The 20,750-nt window shown below is 56.7% G+C and overlaps 1 protein-coding gene across 5 annotated transcripts; it reads left to right on the top strand.

Annotated features, from left to right (window-relative positions):
• The first annotated feature begins 18 nt into the window (after nt 1–18).
• LOC100357112 (uncharacterized) lies at nt 19–19,778 on the top strand. 5 transcript variants are annotated; one of them, XM_089304941.1, is made up of 8 exons: nt 36–239; nt 5,101–5,455; nt 7,566–7,832; nt 11,729–12,113; nt 13,074–13,245; nt 16,424–16,602; nt 17,868–17,964; nt 19,463–19,778. In XM_089304941.1, exons 4-8 carry the CDS (start codon nt 11,732–11,734, stop codon nt 19,623–19,625), a joined length of 993 nt encoding a protein of 330 aa, XP_089161067.1. In that variant the 5' UTR covers nt 36–239; nt 5,101–5,455; nt 7,566–7,832; nt 11,729–11,731; the 3' UTR covers nt 19,626–19,778. The 5 variants fall into 5 exon arrangements, with proteins under 5 accessions (XP_051696398.3, XP_089161067.1, XP_051696402.3 ...); XM_089304942.1 differs by lacking the exon at nt 36–239 and adding an exon at nt 389–634; XM_051840438.3 differs by lacking the exon at nt 5,101–5,455 and having other exon boundaries at nt 19–239.
• Nucleotides 19,779–20,750: the final 972 nt, after the last annotated feature.

Genomic DNA, 20,750 nt, shown 5'->3' with positions numbered 1-20,750 from the left:
CGGCGGCGGCCAATGGGCGGCGGCCCTGGGGGCGCGGCCGTCCCGGGCCCCGCGTGCTCCCCCGGTCGCGTGCTCGTCCGGCTCGGCTCGGACGCGACCGGACGGGCTGGCCCCTGGTGTCCGCCTCCCTGGCCCAGCAGCGCGCGCCGGCCGGTCGCCGTCCTCGGCGCTCGCTCCCGCCACGGACAGCCTGGTCGCCTCCCGCGGGAGCGCGTGGCGTCACCGTGACGTCGCTCCAGGTGACGTGTGAAGAGCGACCGGGGCTCCCTCAGTCGGTCTTCCGGTCTGTGATGGCGCGGGGCGGGGCTGGCGGCCGCGCGGCAGCGGCCCACGCGTGAGCGCCGTGGCCGGCCCTGGCGTGACGTCGCGGAGCCCCGGCGCTGCGGCCGCGCCCTGAGGGGAGAAGTTGCTAATGCAGAACGTTCCGCGAGGGCCGGCGCCCGTCGGGGCTCAGCTCTGGGAGAGCTCGGGCGGGCGGGCGGGCGGGCGGCGTCGGGAGCAGAAACAATTCTGCGTTCTGAGACAAGGCTAGCCCCAAGGGGTAGAGGACGAAGTCGGAATTCTCGGGTGCGAGCGGGGCGGGGGCAGCGCCTGTGCCCCACGGAGCCCCTCCCTACGTCCCAGTCTGTCCTTTGTAAGTTTATTCGTTTGAGAGAGTTGCAGACCGAGAGGCAGGGGAGAGAGCCTCCACCCGCGGTTCACTCCCAGACGGGCCCCTCTGGAGCCAGGAGCTTCCTCCAGGTCTCCCACGCGGGTGCAGGGCCCGCGCACTCGGCCGTCTTCCGCCGCTTTCCCAGGCCATAGCAGGGGGCTGGATCCGGAGTGCAGCAGCCGGGACTCGAACTGGTGCCATTTGGGATGGCAGCCCGCCACACCACAGCACTGGCCCGAGAGTGAGTGATTTATCAGAGACAGATCTTCCAACCTCTGGTTCATTCCTTCTCCGGCCTCGCAGCCAGGGCTGCTCGGGCTGGAGCCGGGAGCCAGGAGCACTGGGGCCACCTGCTGCTGCCTCCCGGGGCACACTAGCAGGAAGTCTGGATTGGAAGTGCAGCACCTGGGACTCGAACCAGCACTCCATGGGGGTTGCTGGTATCGGAAGTCCTCACCCCTGACTACTCTTCTCGTTCCTAAGAAAGAAGCCAAGCTGGCTTTCCAAAATTCGTAGCTCTCAGGCTCTGTCCGCGGCACTTTGGGGATATAGAAGAGGAAGTAAACACGTTTGGGGGCACGAGGGATGCGTATTCCCGATCTCATTGTCCTCCCTTCCGGGAGGAGAGGGTACTGCTGTGCCAGCCACCCCGGCCCCGCAGGGAGGTTTCAGAAGCCGGCTGGCTCTGGGTCGGGTGTGGTTGGACGGGCAAGACCTTGTGTTGCTTAGCTGCGGAAACCCTGCGTCCAGGCCTGTGGAAAGGGCCTCAGAATTGTCCCGAGTGTTCTTCGAAAGGGGCCAGTGTCCACCTGCTGATCTGCTGAGGCGGCCGAGGCTGGATCGGGGTTCACTGGTGCTGTGTGGCTGTGGGCACAGCTGCGCCTCCACACGTCGCAGGGTGGAACGTAGCAGAGAGCTGTTGGCAGAAGACTAGGGTCGCATTAATGTGGAAAGCAGAAGCCACTCGTGGTTGTTGAGGAAGTCGTGTGTGCAGAGGGAGGGGACTGCAGCGTCGGGACAGCGCTCACCCGGAGCGGGAGCGGGAGCGGGAGGAGCTGCCCTAGGGGCTGTGCTGAGGCTGTTTTTCCAGCTTGGTGGTGCATTGGCAGGGGCTCGTTTTATTCCTGTTCTTTACATCTGAGATGTGCCACAAGTATTCTTGCATGCGTATATAATTTTTTAAGAGTTCTTTGAAATTTATTTGAAAGGCAGTTAGGAGGAGGAGAAGGAGGAGGAGAGGGAGAGAGATACCTTCCATCCACTGGTTCCCTCCCCAGATGCTTACAATGGCCAGGGCTGGACCAGTCTGCATCCAGGAGCCCAGAGCTGCTTCCAGGTCTCCCACCTGGGTGCAGGGGCCCGAAGACTTGGGCCAGCCTCCACTGCGTTCCCAGGTGCATCAGCAGGGAGCTGGAGGAAGTGGAGCAGCTGGGTCTGGGACCCCTGCCCATATGGGATGCCGATGCCGGCTCTTTGTGCGTGTCTAATTAAACGGGCTGTTCTGTTGAGGTGGATTCCTTCTGAGAGGAGGAGCGTGGTGGGGCAAGAGGTTTGGAGTCACCACACAGACCCTGGGAGTGGGAGTCACTGGGAGTCAGGACTCGGTGAAAGCAGGCCAGAGGCCAGCAGCCCGCAGACTCATTTATTTCAGTTGGTGCAGCAGCTTAAATAGCCAAGGCAGCCAATCCGGTCAAGGGGCGGTCTATGCCCTAACCAGTCACAGCCTGTTGCCAGGCAGGCTCCGTTGCCAGGTGGATTTCAAAGCCATTCCTGAGTAACTGACACTTGCTTGCCAGTGGCCATCTTGGCACGGCCTTCTTGCTTTTTCAATATCGACTTCCACCTGAACAGGAAGTAACTGGCGATCTGTGTTTCTTCCTGCTGGGTTGGATTCAGTAGACCCCTCTGGGTAGGTGGCTGGACTGGAATAAAACTTGCAGGAGTCTTGTGACGACTGGTGTTACCCACTTTTTGCAAGGCAGCGCTGGCTCAAGAGCTTTTTATGGTCTTGAAGTGAAAGTAACACCCACGCTCTCTTGGTCGAGACTTTGCAGCGCTGTTTTGGGAAAGCCTCACTCTGCTTTCACTGTGTGTTGAGCATGAGCACGAGCGGGATGGGGTGTCAGATGCTGGGAGCAGAGTCACGAGCAGGATCGTGCACCTACCCTCGGGGGGCGTTCCGCAGAGGAGGCTGAGACGGCACAGACGGATCACACCGTGGTGGGGGGTGCCGGAGCCCTGCGGGGGTTCGGGGAGGTACGAGAGCACTTAGCGCAGGCGCGGGGAACATGCTTGGTGTGTGAGATTCAGGAGAGGCCTCTTGGGGACCTGCCGTTCATGTTGGGACCAGCAGGATGAGTGACAAACAACATGGCTCCTTTTTTAAAAAGCTTTAGGGGCTGCCGGCACTGTGGCATAGTAGGTTAAGCAGTGCCGGCATCCCATATGGGTGCTGGTTCAAATCCCAGCTGCTCTTCCTCCAATCCAGCTCTCTGCTATGACCTGGGAAAGCAGCAGCAGATGGCCCAGGTGCTTGGGCCCCTGCACCCACGTGGGAGACCTGGAGGAAGCTCCTGGCTCCTAGCTCGGGTCAGCCCAATCCCAGCTGCTGCAGCCATTCTGGGAGTGAACCAGTGGATGGAAGACCTCTCTCTCTCCCTCTCTCTCTCTTTCTTTGTCTCTCCCTCTTTCTGTAACTCTACCTCTCAGATAAATAAATGTTTAAAATATTTTAAAAAGTTTTATTTATTCACTTGACAGGCAGTGACAGAAATGAAGCGACAGAGTGATCTCCCATCACTCCCCAGATGACTGCGACAGCCAGGGCTGGGCCAGGCTGGAGCCAGGAGCTCCTTCCGGGTCTCCCATGTGGATGGCAGGGCCAGGTACTTGGCCCGTCTTCTGCTGCTTTCCCAGGGAGGGGACGCTGGTGTCCCAGGCAGTGGCTTACCTGCGCCACAATACTGGCCCCTAGATATGTTGTTTGTTTTAGCTGGGAGTTCATCAGACTGGAGTGACTAGCATTTTAGTTCCTGCCAGCACAGTGGAAGCCCTGTGCAAACAGTGAAACAAAACGGGCTGCTTCCCCAGTCGGAAACTGCAAGCTGCCTCTCAGGTGTGTTTTCTTTGTCCCGTTTCTAGAATTGCCACAGGATTCCCCTCTCAGGCTCTCCCAGGGCAGGCCTGAGCCTTGCGGGCTATGCTGTCCCATTTACAAATTGCTGGTTGCTCAAATAAATGTTTTAAAAATTTAATGTGCCCAAGTTTTTCCTTTATGCTATTATGTCAGAAAGTTCATGGAAAAAGGAATTCAAAGTAATTTGTGGGGCTGGCGCCGTGGCACAGCGGGTTGACACCCTGGCCTGCAGTGCCAGCATCCCATATGGGCGCTGGTTCTAGTCCCAGCTGCTCCACTTCCGATCCCGCTCTCTGCTGTGGCCTGGGACAGCAGTGGAGGATGGCCGAGTCCTTGGGCCCCTGTACCCGCGTGGGAGACCCGGAAGAAGCTCCTGGCTCCTGGCTTCGGATTGGGGCAGCTCCGGCTGTTGTGTCCGTCTGGGGAGTGAACCAGCGGATAGAAGACCTCTGTCTCTGTCTCTGCCTCTCTCTGTAACTCTGTCTTTCAAATAAATAAAATAAATCTTTAAAAAAAAAAGTAAATTTGTTTTGGTTTAAAGACAATTTAAATTCCAGGTGCAGTTTTTTGAAATACGTGTACTGTGAACTTTGAAGATCCCCTCATATGCAAAGATCTCAAAGATTTTTTGTACCAAAATAAACTTATTTGATTCCATTTCCACAGACTCTGTGAAAGACCCATGCAGCAGGGTATTCTCAGGTGCATGGCTACCTCCATGGTCAATTTTACGTTTTTATTTTTTAAGATTTATTTGGGGCTGGCGCTGTGGCATAGCAGGTAAAGCCACAGCCTGCAACAGTGGCATCTCATATCTTGGCTGCTCCACTTCTGATCTGGCTTCCTGCTAATGCACCTGGGAAAGCAGTGGAAGATGGACCAAGTGCTTGTGTCCCTGTATCCAGGTGGGAGACTTGGATGGAGCTCCTGGCTGTGGTCTAGCCCAGCCCTACCCATTGCAGCCAACTGGGGAGTGAACCAGCAAATGGAAGACCTTTCTGGTTTTTTCTCTCTCTGTCCATCTCTAACTTGCCTTTCAAATAAATTATTTATTTATTTATTTGAAAGGTAGAGTTACATAGAGGAGGAGAGACAGAGAGAGATCTTCCATCCATTGGTTCACTCTCCAGATGGCTGCAACTGGGCCAGGCTGAAACCAGGAGCCAGGAGATTCATCTGGGTCTCCCCCATGGGTGGCAGGGGCCAAGTACAATGCTGGCCGCAACCTCGGTCAATTTAGAGCAGTTCCCTTAGCTCAGAAGGAAGCGCTAACCCTACTGGCATGCTATTCCCACTCTGTTCTTCCCCGCAGCCCTGGGCCACCAGTAACCTGCCTTCTGTCTCTGGGCTTGCCTGCTTTGGACATTGCGTGCTCATGGAATCACGCTGAGACAGGGCTTTGAAATCAGATGAGGTGGAGGCCTGGAGAGACGGGAGCTGTGAGGCCCAGCCACAGGCATCAGGGCCCAAGCGTGCTTTCCTTGACCAGACCGACCTCTGACCAGCTGACATCGGTCACACAGTGACTCAAACAGACCCTTCTCTGAAGCACTGATAACCAGCCATGCCTGCTCTTGTCAGTTACTGCAGTCCACGTGATAACCAGCCACGCCTGCTCTTGTCAGTGATGATGGAAAGCACTGTTGGTCACAAAAATGGCATCTGAGGTCTTTATTTTTTATTTATTTATTTATTTATTTTTTCATTTTTTTTTAAACTTTTATTTAATGAATATAAATTTCCAAAGTACGACTTACGGATTACAATGGCTTCCCCCGATACCGTCCCTCTATTTATTTATTTTTTAAAGATTTATTTATTTATTTGCAAGTCAGAGTTACACAGAGAGAGGAGAGACAGAGAGAGAGAGATCGATCGATCTTCCATCTGCTGGTTCACTCCCCAATCGGCCACAATGGCCGGAGCTGCGCCAATCCGAAGCCAGGAGCCAGGAGCTTCCTCCAGGTCTCCCATGTGGTGCAGGGGCCCAAGGACTTGGGGCATCTTCCACTGCTTTCCCAAGCCATAGCAGAGAGCTGGATCAGAAGTGGAGCAGCCGGGACTCGAACTGGCGCCCACATGGGATGCGGGTGCTTCAGGCCAGGGCGTTAATCCACTGTGCCACAGCGCCAGCCCCTGAGGTCTTTAAAAACAGAAGAGCACATAGGGGCCAGTGCTTTGGAGTAGTGGGTGAAGCCACCGCCTGCAGTGCCAGCATCCCATATGGGCACCAGTTCAAGACCCTGCTGCTCCACTTCTGATCCAGCTCTCTGCTATGGCCTGGGAAAGCAGTGGAATATGGCCCAAGTCCTTGGGCCCCTGCACCCACGTGGGAGACCTGGAGGAAACTCCTGGCTCCTGGCTTTGGATCGGCTCAGCTCTGGCTGTTGTGGCTGATTGGGGAGTGAAGCAGCAGGTGGAACCCCTCTCTCTCTCTCTCCCTCTCTCTCTCTCTATCCCTCCCTCTCTCTCTCTCTCTCCCTGCCTCTGCTTCTCTGTGATTCTGCCTTTCAAATAAATAAAAAATAGAGCATGTGTTGGGGTAAAAACCAGTGTGGGAGCACTCACCCACCCCTCATGGAGGAGAATTCCTCTTTAAAAAAAAAATCCTTATTTTATTTATTTTCTTCTACTTGAAAGGCAGAGAGACAGAGAGACCTTCTGCCCACCTCCCAAATGCCAGCAATAGCTGGGCTGGGCCAGGCAAAAGCCAGGAGCCAGGCGCTCCATCCAGGTCCCCAGCACGAGTGGCAGGACCCAACCACTTGAGCCCTCCCCTGCTGCCTGCCAGGTTGTGTGTTAGCAGGACTCCGTCCAGGCACCTGACGGGGTCGCTGGCACCCCCTGCAGCAGCTTAACCCTGCACCACAACACCCACCCCGGGAGAATTTGTTTTCCACACACCTAGGCCTTGAGTGATTGTGGTGGGGGGGAGACAGAAAAAAATGACCTTGATTTTTTTCATTCATGGAGAAGGCAGCAAATTACTAGCAGGTGGAAAAGGAATAATCGTGAAAGGGGCTGAGAGGAGAGAAGGGAGGAGCCCTTGGTGCTGGTCTGAGACGAGTTCATACAAGTGAGAGGCGGGTGCTGTGCTGTGGCTGGGAAAGCCCCCTGCAGTGCCGGCATGCCATAAGGGCACCAGTTAGAGTCCCAGCTGCTCCACTTCCAATCGAGCTCCCTGCTATGGCCTGGGAAAGCGGTGGAAGATGACCCAAGTGCTTGGCCCCTGCACCCGTGTGGGAGGCCCAGAAGAAGCTTCTGGCTTCCGCCTTTGGCCTGGCGCAGTCCCAACCATTGCTGCCATTTAGGGAGTGAATCAGCAGGTGGAAGATCTCTCTCCAACTCTGCCTTTCAAATAAATAAATCTGTAAAAAAGAGTAAAAGTGAGGGAGATTCTGGGAGGGTGTTTGCCCGGCTGTCAAGTGACGAGCGAGAACATGAAGAAGTGAGATTTTAAGAAACACTGCTGTGTGTTGAGCAGTCTCCTTCGGGTTCTCAGAAACCGGGTGTCTAATTGTTTTCCATGTCTGCGTCACTCACCGAGAGCTGGCCCCGCCCTGGGGTCTCTGCTGCTTCACCTTGAGAACACGAGTTTCAGGGAGCAGCCCCAGCCTCCCCGTCTCCTGCTGGGTCCTCGTCCCTTTGTTGTCTTCTTTCCCTCGCCCCATCTTTGTGTTTCTGTCCCTCAGGCAGTATTTTTACTGATTGCAAGTGGTGGTTACGTTTCCCACATTGCATTTTTAAGTCAAAAGTGCATTTTTTATTCTTCTCCAGGTTAAGCAGGTATCTGTGTACTCTGCCCCACACTCTGAGGCGGAGGAGTTCCTGGGGTTCCGGGCGTCCCCCGCGTGGGCAGGCTCAAGGGTCACCTGGCTCCTCGCCGCCTCCTGCAGCTGGCCGGCAGCGTGCAGACGAGAAAGAGCCGTCCGAGGAGACGGGAGCCCTGCGGGTCCTTCTGCTGCTTCTGAGCCCATTGCCTGGCGGCTTACCAGAGAAACCCTGAACTGAGAGCCTGATCGGCTGAAGACAGTTTCAACAAAGGTAATGCTGCCTGTTTACACTTGAGCAGCCACCTCACAAGAGGAGAGTGACTGACTTAACCTGCTGGAGCTCGCGGGAAGCGAAGTCCCCGAGCCGACACGGTCAGGTGGGCAGGCTGTGGCCCTCGGGTCTGTCCGTGTTTCCTGGGTCGGTGTAGCTTTGACCGTGAGAATGCAGTGCTCTCCTCGGTCAGGTTAGGGTCCGCACAGCACGCCTGCCCGCCAGGCCTCCCCTAGCACTGTGAGGCCGGAACTAGGGGCCGGAGGAAGTGGGGCTTTGGGATGTGGTTCCAGGGCTGGCACCAGGGACGTCTCGCTTGGCTTGGCTGGTGGAGCCCGAGCCTTGGCGCCAGGTCCAGGACGCCGGCGGGGCGTCTTACGGTCTCTTCCTGCGTGCTGTGTCCCCATCTGGGCGCGCTCGGCTCCGCTGCTGGACGCTCCCTGCAGCTGAGACGGCTCAGAGTCTGCGGCTTGTTGGAAGCAGCCGTAGAGCAAGAGGCAGAGGCGGCCTGAGTGCCTGCAGCCGCGCTCCCTGCCCTCAGAGCAGCCGCAGGCCCTGTGTCCTGGGCCCCTCCAGTGCTGACGGGAGTGAGGGACGGACCTCCCACATGACACCGCTGGTGGGAAACCAGGCACTGCGCTGCCTCCCTGGGATTAACTCAGAGTGCCCTTATCTTGAATACAGCTAGTTTAACCTTTGACTCAGAGTTGAAGAAGTGCACTCTGGCTTCCTTCGACATCGGCAATGGCCTGAGCTTTGAACGGGTTCATTCTGCAGCTTTGCTTCCGGCCAAGTTCCAGTAGCACCGAGGTGAAATCCATTCATGAGCCTCAATGCTCAGAAAGCAGCAGGCTTGCTTTTTGGAGGAAGCAGATAAATACTTTACACAGTTTTAAATCAGGAACAAAGAACATGGAATTTTAATTCTTCTGACGGATGTTAACATTTTTTTTTACTTTCTCAGTAAAAGCTGGTTAGTTTCATTAGTCATTGCTGTGAAGGGGTTAAAATATGCTGCTCTGGCACATTAACTGTTTTGAGTTAAACACACTTCAACAACGGGTACAAAAAATCACTCTACCTGTATTCTCTTTCTTTTTTTAAAAGATTTTATTTATTTATTTGAGAGGTAGAGTTAAAGACAGAGAAAGATCTTCCATCTGCTGGTTCCCCAAACAGCTGCAACAGCCGGAGCTGAGCTTCTTCCAGGTCTCCCACGTGGGTGCAGGGGCCCAAGCACTTGGGCCATCTTCTACTGCTTTCCCAGGCCACAGCAGAGAGCAGGATCAGAAGAGCAGCTGAGACTCGAACCGCTGCCCAAATGGGATGCTGGCACTGCAGGAGGAGGCCTAGCCCTCTAGACCACAGTGCCGCCCCTCTATTCTATTTCTTAAAAACAGGGTGAGCCTGGCATTGTGGTGCGGTGAGTTCGGCCTCTGCCTGTGATGTCAGCGTCCCATTCGAGCACTGGTTCAGATCCCGGCTGCTCAGTCTCCAATCCGGCTCCCTGCTGATGCACCTGGGAAGGCAGCAGTGATGGCTTAAGTACTGACGTGGGTGGAGCTCCCTGCTCCTGGCCTTCAGCCTGGCCCAGTCCTGACCATTGTGGCCATTTGGGGAGTGAACCAGTGATGGAAGACACCTTTCTCTCCCTCTCCCTCTTTGTCCTCTCCCCTAACTCCTCTCACCCTCTCTTTCCCTTTCCTTCTGAAACTCCACCTTTCAAATAAGTAAAATAAATCTTAAAAAGAAATCAGAAGCTAGAGGCCCATGTAGAACACGTTGTCCCCTGGGAGAGCTGCACAGACACACCTGTTGAGTGGTCCCTTCCCCCCGCCCCGTTAACTGTCCAGCCGCAGCCCTGGGCTCGCATTCCACAGCTCACAGCTCGTCCAGTTCAGTGGTGGTGATGGACTCCACTTCCATGTGTGTAAAGCGTCTAGTAAATAACCTCCTTTGCTTTCCCCGTTAATCTCTTTCAAAAATTAATCAGTTGAGGCCGGCGCTGCAGCTCAGTAGGCTAATCCTCTGCCTGCGGTGCCGGCACACCGGGTTCTAGTCCCGGTTGGGGCGCTGGATTCTGTCCCGGTTGCCCCTCTTCCAGACCAGCTCTCTGCTGTGGCCCGGGAGTGCAGTGGAGGATGGCCCAAGTGCTTGGGCCCTGCATCCCATGCGAGACCAGGAGAAGCACCTGGCTCCTGGCTTCCGATCAGCACAGTGCGCCACTGGAGGGTGAACCAATGGCAAAAGGAAGACCTTTCTCTCTGTCTCTCTCTCTCACTGTCCACTCTGCCTGTCGAAAGAAAGAAAGAAAGAAAGAAAGAAAGAAAGAAAGAAAGAAAGAAAGAAAGAAAGAAAGAAGGGAGGGAGGGAGGGAGGGAGGGAGGGAGGGAGGGAGGGAGGGAGGGAAGGAAAGAAGGAAGGAAGGAAAGAAGGAAGGAAAGAAGGAAGGAAAGAAGGAAGGAAAAGAAAAAAATCAGTTGAGAGGCCGGGACTGTGGCACAGCAGGTTAAAGGCCCGGCTTCCCATATGGGTGCTGGTTTGAGTCGCGGCTGCTCCACTTCTAATCCAGCTCCCTGCTAATGTGCCTGAGAAAGCAGCAGAAGATGGCCCAAGTCCTTGAGCCCCAGCACCCACGTGGGGGACCTGGAAGAAGCTCTTGGCTGCTGGCTTTGGCCTGGCCCCGCCCAGGTCATTGTGGCTGCTTGGGGAGTAACTAGCAGATGGAAGACCTCTTTCTGTGTGTGTGTGTCTCTACCTCTCTATCTGTAACTCTACCTTTCAAATAAATAAAATAAATCTTTAAAAAATTAATTAGTTGGGGCTGGCATTGTGGCATAGCAGGTAAAGCTGCCACCTGCGGCACCAGTATCCTATACAGGTGCTGGTTCAAGTCCCAGCTACTCCACTTCTGATCCAGCTCTCTGCTAATGGCCTGGGAAAGCAGCAGAAGGTGGGCCAAGTGCTTGGGCCTCTGTACCCGCATGGGAGACCCGGAGGAAGCCCCTGGCCCCTGGCTTCTGTCTGGCCCAGTCCCAGCCATTACACCATTTGGGAGGTGAACCAGCGGATGGAAGATCTCTAACTCCTTTCCTCTCTCTCTCTAACTCTGCCTTTCAAGTAAGATAAAATCTTTTAAAAACATAAGAATAAAAAGTTAATTTGAAAGGCAAAGAAACACAGAAAGGAAGAAGTGGAGATCTTTTTTCACTGGTTCACTTCCCAAATGTCCACAAGTGGGCTAAAGCCAGGAGCCCAGGACCCCATCAGGTTTCCCATGCAGCCATTTGGAGAGTAACCAGAGTTCAGATCTCCCTCTGTGACTCTGTCTGGCAAATAAATAAATACATAAATGTTTCTAAAAAGTTGTGACTGGAAGCAACCATTCACTATGTCCCTGTTTTCCTTTGTGTGTGTATTTTGGGGGGGTCCCTACTCTGGGAATGGCTTACTTCCTGGGTGGTCTGGCTCCCTCTCGTGGGCCTGTGGTACAGTGTTGGCCATGCAGTTGTTGGCTGCCTCATAGGTCTGCTGCTGCGCTCGTCACGTGGGTGCAGCAGAGGCTTCCCCCAGGCAGACGCAGAGGGAAGGAGTGGGGAGAGGTCTGTGCAGAAAGGGGGCGGGGGGTGCAGGGGGTGCGGAAGAAGACAAGCGTGGGCCTGGAGTGCCAACAGCAGCCGCGTCCTTGCCTGGCACCGGCCACCTGGGTCGGTGCACCCAGCCACTCAGGGTGGGCGTGTGGATAAGGCAGCCAGGAAGGGGCCCAGGGCAGACCTGCTGCTTGTCCGGCTTCATGGGAATCTGCCCTGGTCACGTGGCTCCACAGCGAGTGGTGAGTGGCAGAGGCCCGCTTGGGCTGTCCTCCGACTGCAGATGCGGCCTGTGTCTTCCCGCAGGTCATGGCAGACCAGGAGCTGCCCTGTGTGCTGGTGTCTGGATTCGAAGGACCATGTGGTGTGTTCAAGGATCACGTCGGAGACCTGCAGAAGCACTTCCGTCTCATTACCATGAAAGAATTTCTGAAAAATAAAACACAACTCAGCCAACAGATCCAGGCAGTGTACATCTGGGGTGGAGAGCCCGTGATCGACCGCCAGCTGCTGCAGAGCCTGCCCTCCCTGAAGATCATCGCCAGTGCAGGCGTGGGCGTGGACCACCTGGACCTGCCGCTCATCGCCAGCTTCGGGGTGAAGGTGGCCAACACACCCCAAGCCGTGTCCAGCCCCACAGCAGATCTGGGCATGACCCTGCTGCTGGCTGCAGCGCGTAGGCTCCTAGAAGGTACATGCCCACTGAAGGCCTGGGGATTCAAAGAATCAGTGATAAATGTGCCGGTATTCACGAGCAAATAACTGAACACGCAGTCTTGCAACTGCATGTCTTTCTCTGCTCCTGTTTTTTTTTAATATTTAGGTATTTGAAAGAGTTCCAGAGGGGCAGAGAGAGAGAGAGAGAGAGAGAGAGAGGTCTTCCTTTTGCTGGGTCGCTTCCCAAATGGCCGCAATAGCTGGAGCTGAGCTGATCTGAAGCCAGGAGCTTCTTCTGAGTCTCCCATGTGGGCGCAGGGGCCTAAGCACTTGGCCATCTACTGCTTTCCCAGGCTGTAGCAGGGATCGGAAGTGGAGCAGCTGGGACTCGAACCTGCGCCCTTATGGGATGCCAGCACTGCAGGCTGCGGCCCCTGCTCCTGATTTTCTCATACCTCACCCAGGACTTCCTCTCACTTAAGAATTGGGACCACGTGTGGTCACTTGCAGCCTCCAGTGGCACCCAAGCCTGACCACCGGGAGTAAATGCTCTGTGGTTAGGGGTCTCCCATGGTGGTTCCTCCCGCGCCAGATTTCACACACCCTTGCAACAGGTGGTGAACTGTGTATGAAGTGGCTTCAGAACCAACTTGGAAACACTCTTGGGTGACTGGCAGGTCAGCCTGTGCCCTGGGGCTCCTGGGGCTGTGGCCCACGGGAGAGGGGGTAGGTCTGGGGTACCCCGGGAGCTCCCTGGCCAGGTCGCGTTGCTGCGCCGGTGGGGTCCTGGGTGAAGGGCTTGAGAACCTGCAAGGGCAGGTTCTGTCCGCAGCCCACTGCTGCCCACACCCCAGAGCAGGAAGCTGCAACCAGAGATGGGAACGGAGCTGCTGTCTGAGGAAGCACGCGCCCCGGGTCACTTCTTCGGAAACACAGGCGGAGTGCCCGTGTGCCGGGCTGCTGCCAACACTCACTCTGCTCTTTGTGTGTTTAGGTTGCCAGCTGGTTCTCTCGCCAGAGACAGAGAGCTTCTCCATCAACTGGATGGGTCAGGGGGTGACAGGGGCCACTCTGGGGATCGTCGGCATGGGCAGCATTGGCTATAAGGTCGCGCAGAGGGCCAAAGCATTTGAAATGAAGATTCTGTACCACAATCGGAACCGCAGGTAAAATTCAGAGAAATGGATTTTTGGAATTAACTGAGCCAAATGTGGCCCCAGTGCCGTCAGTGCGGCTGGGTGCACATCCCCCCAGCTGCTTTGGGAAAAGATTTAGGGGCCGGTGCTGTGGTATAGCAGGTAAAGCCACTGCCTGCAGTGCCCGTACCCCTTATGGACGCTATTGTTCTAGCCCTGGCTGCTCCACTTCCAATCCAGCTCCCTACTATGGCCTGGGGAAGCAGTGGAAGATGGCCCAAGCCCTTGGGCCCCTGCACCCACGTGGGAGACCCGGAAGAAGCTCCTGGCCCCTGGTTTCAGATCGGCACAGCTCTGGCCTTTGCGGCCAATTGAGGAGTGAACCAGTGGATGGAAGACCTCTCTCTCTCTCTCTCTCTCTCTGTCTCTCTGTCTCTCCTTCTCTGTAACTTTGACTTTCAAATAAATAAATAAAACTAAAAAAGATTTACTTAAAAGGCAGAGAGAGGGAGAGACAGAGACCTTCCATCTGCTGGTCCACTCCCCAGTACCCACAACAGCCAGGCCAAAGGCAGGAAGAGAGCTCCCTCTGGGTCTCCCATGCGTGTGGCTGGGATCAGACCACTGCCTCCCGGGTGTGCGTCGGGAGGAACGGAGTCAGCTGCGGAGCCGGACTCGCAGCCGGGCGTGGGCTTGGGCGTGGGTGCTAGGAACACCGGCTCCCTCCAGATTATGACCATGGAAGGTGCTGCCCACCCCACTGTGTAGTCTGCTTGCTTCGGTGACAGGGCCGGACGCTCAGACCGGTCAGCAGAGATCCTGTGGGCTCTCAGAGCGCCAGCTTCTCTTTCAGTCGTGTCTGGCGGTGTGGGTGGCGACTCCAAGGAGCGCCCTGAGCCGTTTGAGGGGGCCGCGCTGTGTTGCTGACGGCTCTGGAACCTTCACCGTGACTCCCCCTCCCCCACACCTGTCCTCAGCACCCCCAGTGCTCGTGTCCAGCTTGGACGTCCACACGTGCATCACAGTTCCACGTCCAAGCTGGGCACCGGGCTTGTGCCCTCCCAGCTGGACTGCTTTACTCCCAGAAAGTGCTCCCTTCCTGAGGACGGCTGCGGCCCCACCCTGCCCAGGGTCACCCCATCAGGTTCCCTTCCCTTCCTGGTGTTGCTTCTGTCCCTGCCGCCCACGCCCTGACCCCTGAACCACACACAGACCACAGGGCCCTGCACAAGCCGGTGCCTCTGCGGCTCCTGCTGTCTGTCTCACGTCATCTAAGTACCTCATCTCAGGAATTTTTAAATGCATAAGATAGATTTAATATATTGTCAGTTATATTGAAATGCAGTTTTCTAAATATCAAAAAGCCTGTCATGTAATATTTGTGCTGCTTTTTAACTGGTTAACGAGATCCCAGCAACAGGCTGGGCAGGGTGGGTAGTACGGATGACCTGGGGTGCTGTTGGGAGATGAACGCTGTCCACTACTGACACAGCCGAGGGAAACGCAGCTTCCTGGTAGGGTCGGTGGCCTGAGCTGCGCCTGTGGCCCCATCGGTTCCCAGTTTCCGGTTCCCTGCACTCGGGCAGAACAGCCGGCCCCACAGCAGACATGCTGTTTGCCGCCTGACTGCTTAGCTCCTTCCACCGGGAATGCCCTCAAACCTGTTCCCCTCCCTCGCTGGCGTTTCTCTGTGTGTCTGTCTCCTGGAAGGGTGCGTGCTCCCAGGGGTCAGAGGTCCTCTCCACACCTTTGCCACTGTCTCCAGCACTCAGCACAGGGCGGTCACCCTATCAACACTCCTTAAACACACTCACACACCGGACGGAGTTCTGGTCTTCCAAGAAGCGGGAGAACTGTTCTTGTTTTCTGTAACTGACATTTATGGAGGCGTGAGAAGCTGGAAGAGTCTGATTTTTAAATTAGAGATTTAAAATTAGGATTTTAATTTTTAAAAATTTGTTTTCATTCTTTAATTTGAAAGGCAGAAACACACACACACCACTGGGGGAAAGAAATCTTTCATCCATTGGTTTACTCCCCAGATGGCCACAAGAACAGAGCTGGGCCAACAGAAATCAGGAGCCAGGAACTCCATCCTGGTCTCCCACGTGGGTGGCAGGATCGCCTGCTTCCTCCCGGGGTGCACGTGACCAGGAGGCCGGGTCAGAAGGCGGCTGGCACAGATGTGCTGTGATAGGAACTGCAGGTGTCCCAGCGGCAGCTCAGCTGCCCCGGATAGAAAATTCTATCAGAATTTCCCCCTAACTTGGCAGTGACTGCACGATAGACAATGGCTACCAAGGATGCCGTGAACGCCTGGGGCTGAGGACTTCTGGAGTCATCAGAGCAGGACTCAAGGTTTGACTGAGAAGTCAGGGTCCTCCTGTGTCAGATGCTTGGACGCCTGCTGTCGCCCAGCGGCAGCAGTGCAGTGTTGTCTGGAGGCCTGGATGTGTTTGTGCGGCCTCTGGCCATACTGAAGCTTGGGGGGGGGTGAGGTCTCTGGTGGCTCAGAGGAAGTTCCTGCCTGGAGCCGCAGTCTAGTCGGCACCTGCAGAGGCGAAGGGTGAGCAGGTGGGCACAGGTGAGTCAGAGACTCCAGGGATTCCTGGTGGCCAGAAGGGGCTGTCTGGATGCAGGATCTCCCGGGCCCAGGTTTCTTTCCTGGGGAGCGCAGGACGAGAAGCGACAGCAGTCCTCTCTCTCCCGAGTCCTTATGTGAGCCGCTTGGCTGCCTCCAGGAACTCTGGCTGCAAGAGCCAGTGAGCGAGAAGCATGAAAGTCTGCTGATGGACACGGGATTTTCACAGGGTGGTTAAGTCTGGAGGGAAAAACCAGACATGACGCTTTTTTAGTTTTAAGACATAGAACAGTATGTTTCTGTGGGAATGACAGGACAGACGGATCCCTGGGTGACGGCAGTGAACTCCGGAGCCGTCACTGAGATACATGTGGGATGCAGAACCCAGTGGAAGACACGGGTGAGGCAGTTTTCTGGCAGTGGTGTGTGAAGGACCTGCCTCCCAGAACCTTCATGATCACTCGGGGCAGGAAAGGTGGGCCACGTGGCCTTCTTGCAGGCACAGTGCCTCCAGCGAGTCCACCCTGAAATGACCAGCATCCAGTTCGGCCCTCCCTCCCTCCTCCCTCTGGGGCCATGAGGCCAATTCCTGACATGGGAACGGGATTTCCCTTGTTTCCCTCCTAGGCCACGGGAGGAGGAGGAAGCTGTTGGGGCCACTTACTGTGAGAAAATGGAGGACCTGCTGCGACAGTCGGACTTCGTGATGCTGGCCCTGCGCCTGACCCCTGAGACCCGGGGCCTGCTCGGGAGGCGGGAGCTGGCCCTGATGAAGCCCACGGCTGTGCTTGTGAACATCAGCAGAGGTACGGCGGCCCCTTGGTCTGAAGGCCAGCTCGGCCAGAAAACAGTGCAGGAGAAACCTCAGGTCTGCTTTGGCTTGGCTAGGGAACGCTTCTTCCTGAATGCCTGCCGAGGTCTGCAAAGTCCACTTGAATTGGCGGCAGGCGAACTATGGGCATTCCACCTTCTGTTTAGAAATGTTACTGGCTTTTGTCTCTACATCATTTGAAACCCCAAATTAGAAAAAGCAAAGACTGATGACAATGGTACAGGATAGCAGCTTTCAGACCCGTTTGGGGTTAGGGCGGCATCAGTCTGATCCTCTGGGTTCAGTTACAGGGAGTTTGTGGGGATTAGTCTCCTGAGCCTCACTTGCAGCAGTGCTTGTTAACTTGGTATTTGACATTTACATGCCCTGGGTTGGATGTGGCTTTTAGACAGAAGACTCGGGGGCTGGGTGCTGAGAGCAGATCTCCACGCCTTGCGGGGAAAGCTGGTTGCCAGAAACCCCTGGGCTGTGGCTTTTAGACAGAAGACTCAGGGGCTGGGTGCTGAGGGCAGATCTCCACGCCTTGCGGGGAAAGCTGGTTGCCAGAAACCCCTGGGCACGCTGTGTGAATTCAGCTCTCGCCACAGAATGCTGCAGGCAGCGCTTGCCCCGCACCCTCACAGGGCCCAGCTCATAGATTCTACAGTTTTCTGGAAGTTAAGACCTTAGTTCCCACAGAGGCTGGATTGGCCTGGCTCTAGCAACAACCACCCCAGTAGAGCCCGGATGGGCTTCTCCCTGCAGCCGCACAGGGTCTCTGACTCGGCGTGGCCGCAGCACCTCCGCTGGCCTCTCCAGCATCAGCTGCCCAGCGTGCCCCTGCGTGTGCTTGAGCTCAGAGTTAGGCTCACGCTGCGTTTGTTCAGTTTGCAGATGTGGGCATCAGACTGTCAGGAAGCTCCATTTTCTGAGCTCAAAGCCTCTGACAGTTCTGGGAGGTAAAAGGAGCTGTGCCCAGCAAGCGTCACACAGGAGCCTGCCGCGTCACGGAGGGTCCAGTCGGGCCACGCACGTGCTGGGCTAGCGTTCTGCCCACCACGTGCTGGGCTCAGGCCTGGTTTTTAATGGTGCAGTTATAAATCGGACAGCGTGAAGTTCACATGTTCTCTGTTAAAACGGTTGATGCGTTTACACGTTTAGAACAAAACTGAGATGTGTCTAAAGCAGTAGCAGGTGTGACGAAGTCGTTCCTGCGTGTGGTCAGCTGTGGTGACCACAGCGGCCTTGTTGTGCATTCAGGTCTGCTGGTTGATCAGGACGCGCTGGTGGAGGCTCTTCAGACTGGGGTCATTCACGCCGCCGCGCTGGACGTCACACACCCGGAACCCCTGCCCAGGTAACAGATTCCATAGTCCTAGCATGAGAAGGCAGAGTCTGACAGCTGTGGGGCCTGGACAGCTCTGCGTCCAGACCTCTGTGGAAGAGAGCAGTGGGCCCAGGGTGGACGCTGCATGGTCTTTCTCTTACTGGAGCTAAAGTGGCTCCTCCCTTAACTCTGGCCCTGACTTGCCCTCCAGAGCTTCCGAGTTGGGTCATTCCTAGAACCTTGTGTGGTTTCATCCTCATCTTCTGTTTCGAGGCTGTATACCCCGCACTCTTCCACTGTAGCCTCCATGGTGAGGTGTCAACACACATTACCAGTAGAATCGGCTTCCTCCCCAAGGTTTGTTTTTAAGGTCCCAAGACTGAACCGAGTAATCATGTTGTGACCTGACCACTGGGGAAGGCACATGCCAGCACCAGCATGCACACTTGTCCTGGAAACCTGACCACACAACACATTTGGTTGGTGTTTTTTTAAAGATTGATTTATTTGAAAGTCAGAGTTGCAGAGAGAGAGAGGTCTTCCATCTGCTGGTTCACTCCTCAATTGGCCGCAGCGGCCAGAGCTGCACCTATCCGAAGCCAGGAGCTTCTTCCGGGTCTCCCATGTGGGTGCAGGGGCCCAAGGACTTGGGCCATCTTCCACGGCTTTCCCAGGCCACAGCAGAGAGCTGCATCGGAAGTGGAACAGCCTGTATGGGGTGGCGGCACTGCAGGCGGCAGCTTTACCCACTACAGCACAGTGCCAGCCCCCAGAGGCTCTCTTAAGTGTGGTCTGGAGACCTGTTCAGGGATCCATGAAGTCTGCTCTTATATTACATAGACGTCACTCAGCTTCCCACTTGTCTCTCGGAGCTGAAAGCCATGTGATGACGCCATCACCGGGACAGCTGACGGAGTGTGTGCTGCTGGATCACTGTATTTATTTTTTCACTTTTAGTTTCTCACATGATAGACACTGATAGATGTACGGGGCAGGCATTCGGCCCAGCTTGGGATGCCTGCATCGCAGACAGGAGTCCGGGCTGTACTTCTGATTCTGGGTTTCTGCTCATGTAGACCCTGGGAGGTCACAGATGTGGGCTCCAGTACTGGGGCCGCTGGAGCCCACAGAGACGCAGATTGCATTCTGGGCTCCTGGCCTCAGTCTGGCTTACCTCTGGTTTTAGTGGGCATTTGGGGAATGAACCAGTGGATGGAAGATCTGTTTCTACGTCTCTGCCTTCCAAATCGAGCTGGTCGTGAGTCTCAGCCCTCTTCCAGCTGGTGTGAGGTCTCTCTCCTGCCCACTTCCTGGTAGCTGGCCTTTCCTGGTGAAACTTCACCCCTCGTAAACATGAGTTCGGCTGGTCAGCCTGGACCAGTGCTGACCTCCCAGCAGCCGTCCTCCTCTCGCGGGCCAGCGTCTGGGTCTGCCGACACGGCTCTGGGGTCACTCCGCCTGGGGAGCTGGAGCCCAGGAGGGTTAGACCCCAGAGCAGGTCTGGCAGCGCCCTCAACCTGTGTTTCAGAGACCACCCTCTGCGGGGGCTGAAGAACGTCATTCTGACGCCTCACATGGGAAGTGCGACTCACCAAGCCCGGCGACAGATGATGGAAGACCTGGTTGAGAGCGTGCTGGCGGCTCTCAGCGGCCTCCCCATTCCCAACGAAGTGGTGGGGAGAGCGACTTAGGGAGGCCTGCCGTGGAGGCCAGTCAGCTCGGCGGGGTCGTCAGCTCGGCCGGCCGCACCCTGTGCTCAGGAGCCTCCTCCAGGTCCCGACCTGCCAACGGCCCAATTCCTATTAAAACCTCGGCTGGCTGGGGCATTTAGTAGTCTGTTGCCATCCTCTGGTCAAGTCTGGTCACTTGATTTCTCTCTTATTTTTTGTTTTTGAGAGGTGGAGTGAGGTCTTCATCCGCTGGGCCGCAATGGCCGGGGCTGTGCTGACCCGAGGCCAGGAGCCGGGAGCTTCCTCCGGGTCTCCCACGCGGGTGCAGGGGCGCAAGGGCCCGGGCCATCCTCCCCTGCTTTCCCAGGCCACAGAGAGCTGGACGGGACTCCGGCGCCCGAGCGACGGCGGGCCGCCCGCGGAGCTCAGCGCGCTGCGCAGCCGGCCCCGCCGACACCCCGCTCACCGTTCACGTCTCAGTGTCCAGCAAAGCGTTCCCGAGGGCCTTGTGCGGGGCTGCCTTGGAGGCCGCCTCGTGGGTCCCGGTTCTGCACAGACAGGGACTAGGACCCTGGCGGTGCAAACGCGGGGACACGAATCCCTGCGGGTTCGGGGTACACCGAGGGGCAGCTCGTCGGCCCCGCCTTCTCTCTTCCTTTGCGCGCGTCCTGTTTCCTGCCCTTTAACAAACCCGGTGCCATCGGTCCCAGCTCCCGCCCACACGGGTCCCGGGAGGCCGCCGGCGAAACCTACGGAGCCCCGGGGCCCACCCGGCGCCGCCTGCCCTGCCCTCGTGCGCTGATCAGCCGACGCACCGCCCACGACCACGCGAGCGCCGCCCACAGCCCCGCCCGTGACCACGTGAGCCCCGCCCCTCGCGCACGATCAGACGCCGCCGCGCCGTCGGCGCCCCGCCTCCGCACGTTGACTCGAGCCTCGCCCGCCTACACGCCGGCGTGTCCACACGAGCCACGCCCCTCACACACGACCAGTCGACGCCCTGCCCACACACCGCCCATAACCACGCGAGCCCCGCCCCTCACGCACGACCACGCGGCGCCCCGCCCGCACGACGTCCCGCCTCCGCACGTCGAGTCGAGCCCTGCCCCGCCCACACGCCGCCCTGTCGGCGCACGAAGGGAGACG

The sequence above is a fragment of the Oryctolagus cuniculus genome, chromosome 10 (genome assembly GCF_051225735.1).
Source record: "Oryctolagus cuniculus isolate XC-2025 breed Fujian yellow rabbit chromosome 10, ASM5122573v1, whole genome shotgun sequence".
Lineage (NCBI taxonomy): Eukaryota > Metazoa > Chordata > Mammalia > Lagomorpha > Leporidae > Oryctolagus > Oryctolagus cuniculus.
This window is presented reverse-complemented; position numbering and strand designations above follow the sequence as displayed.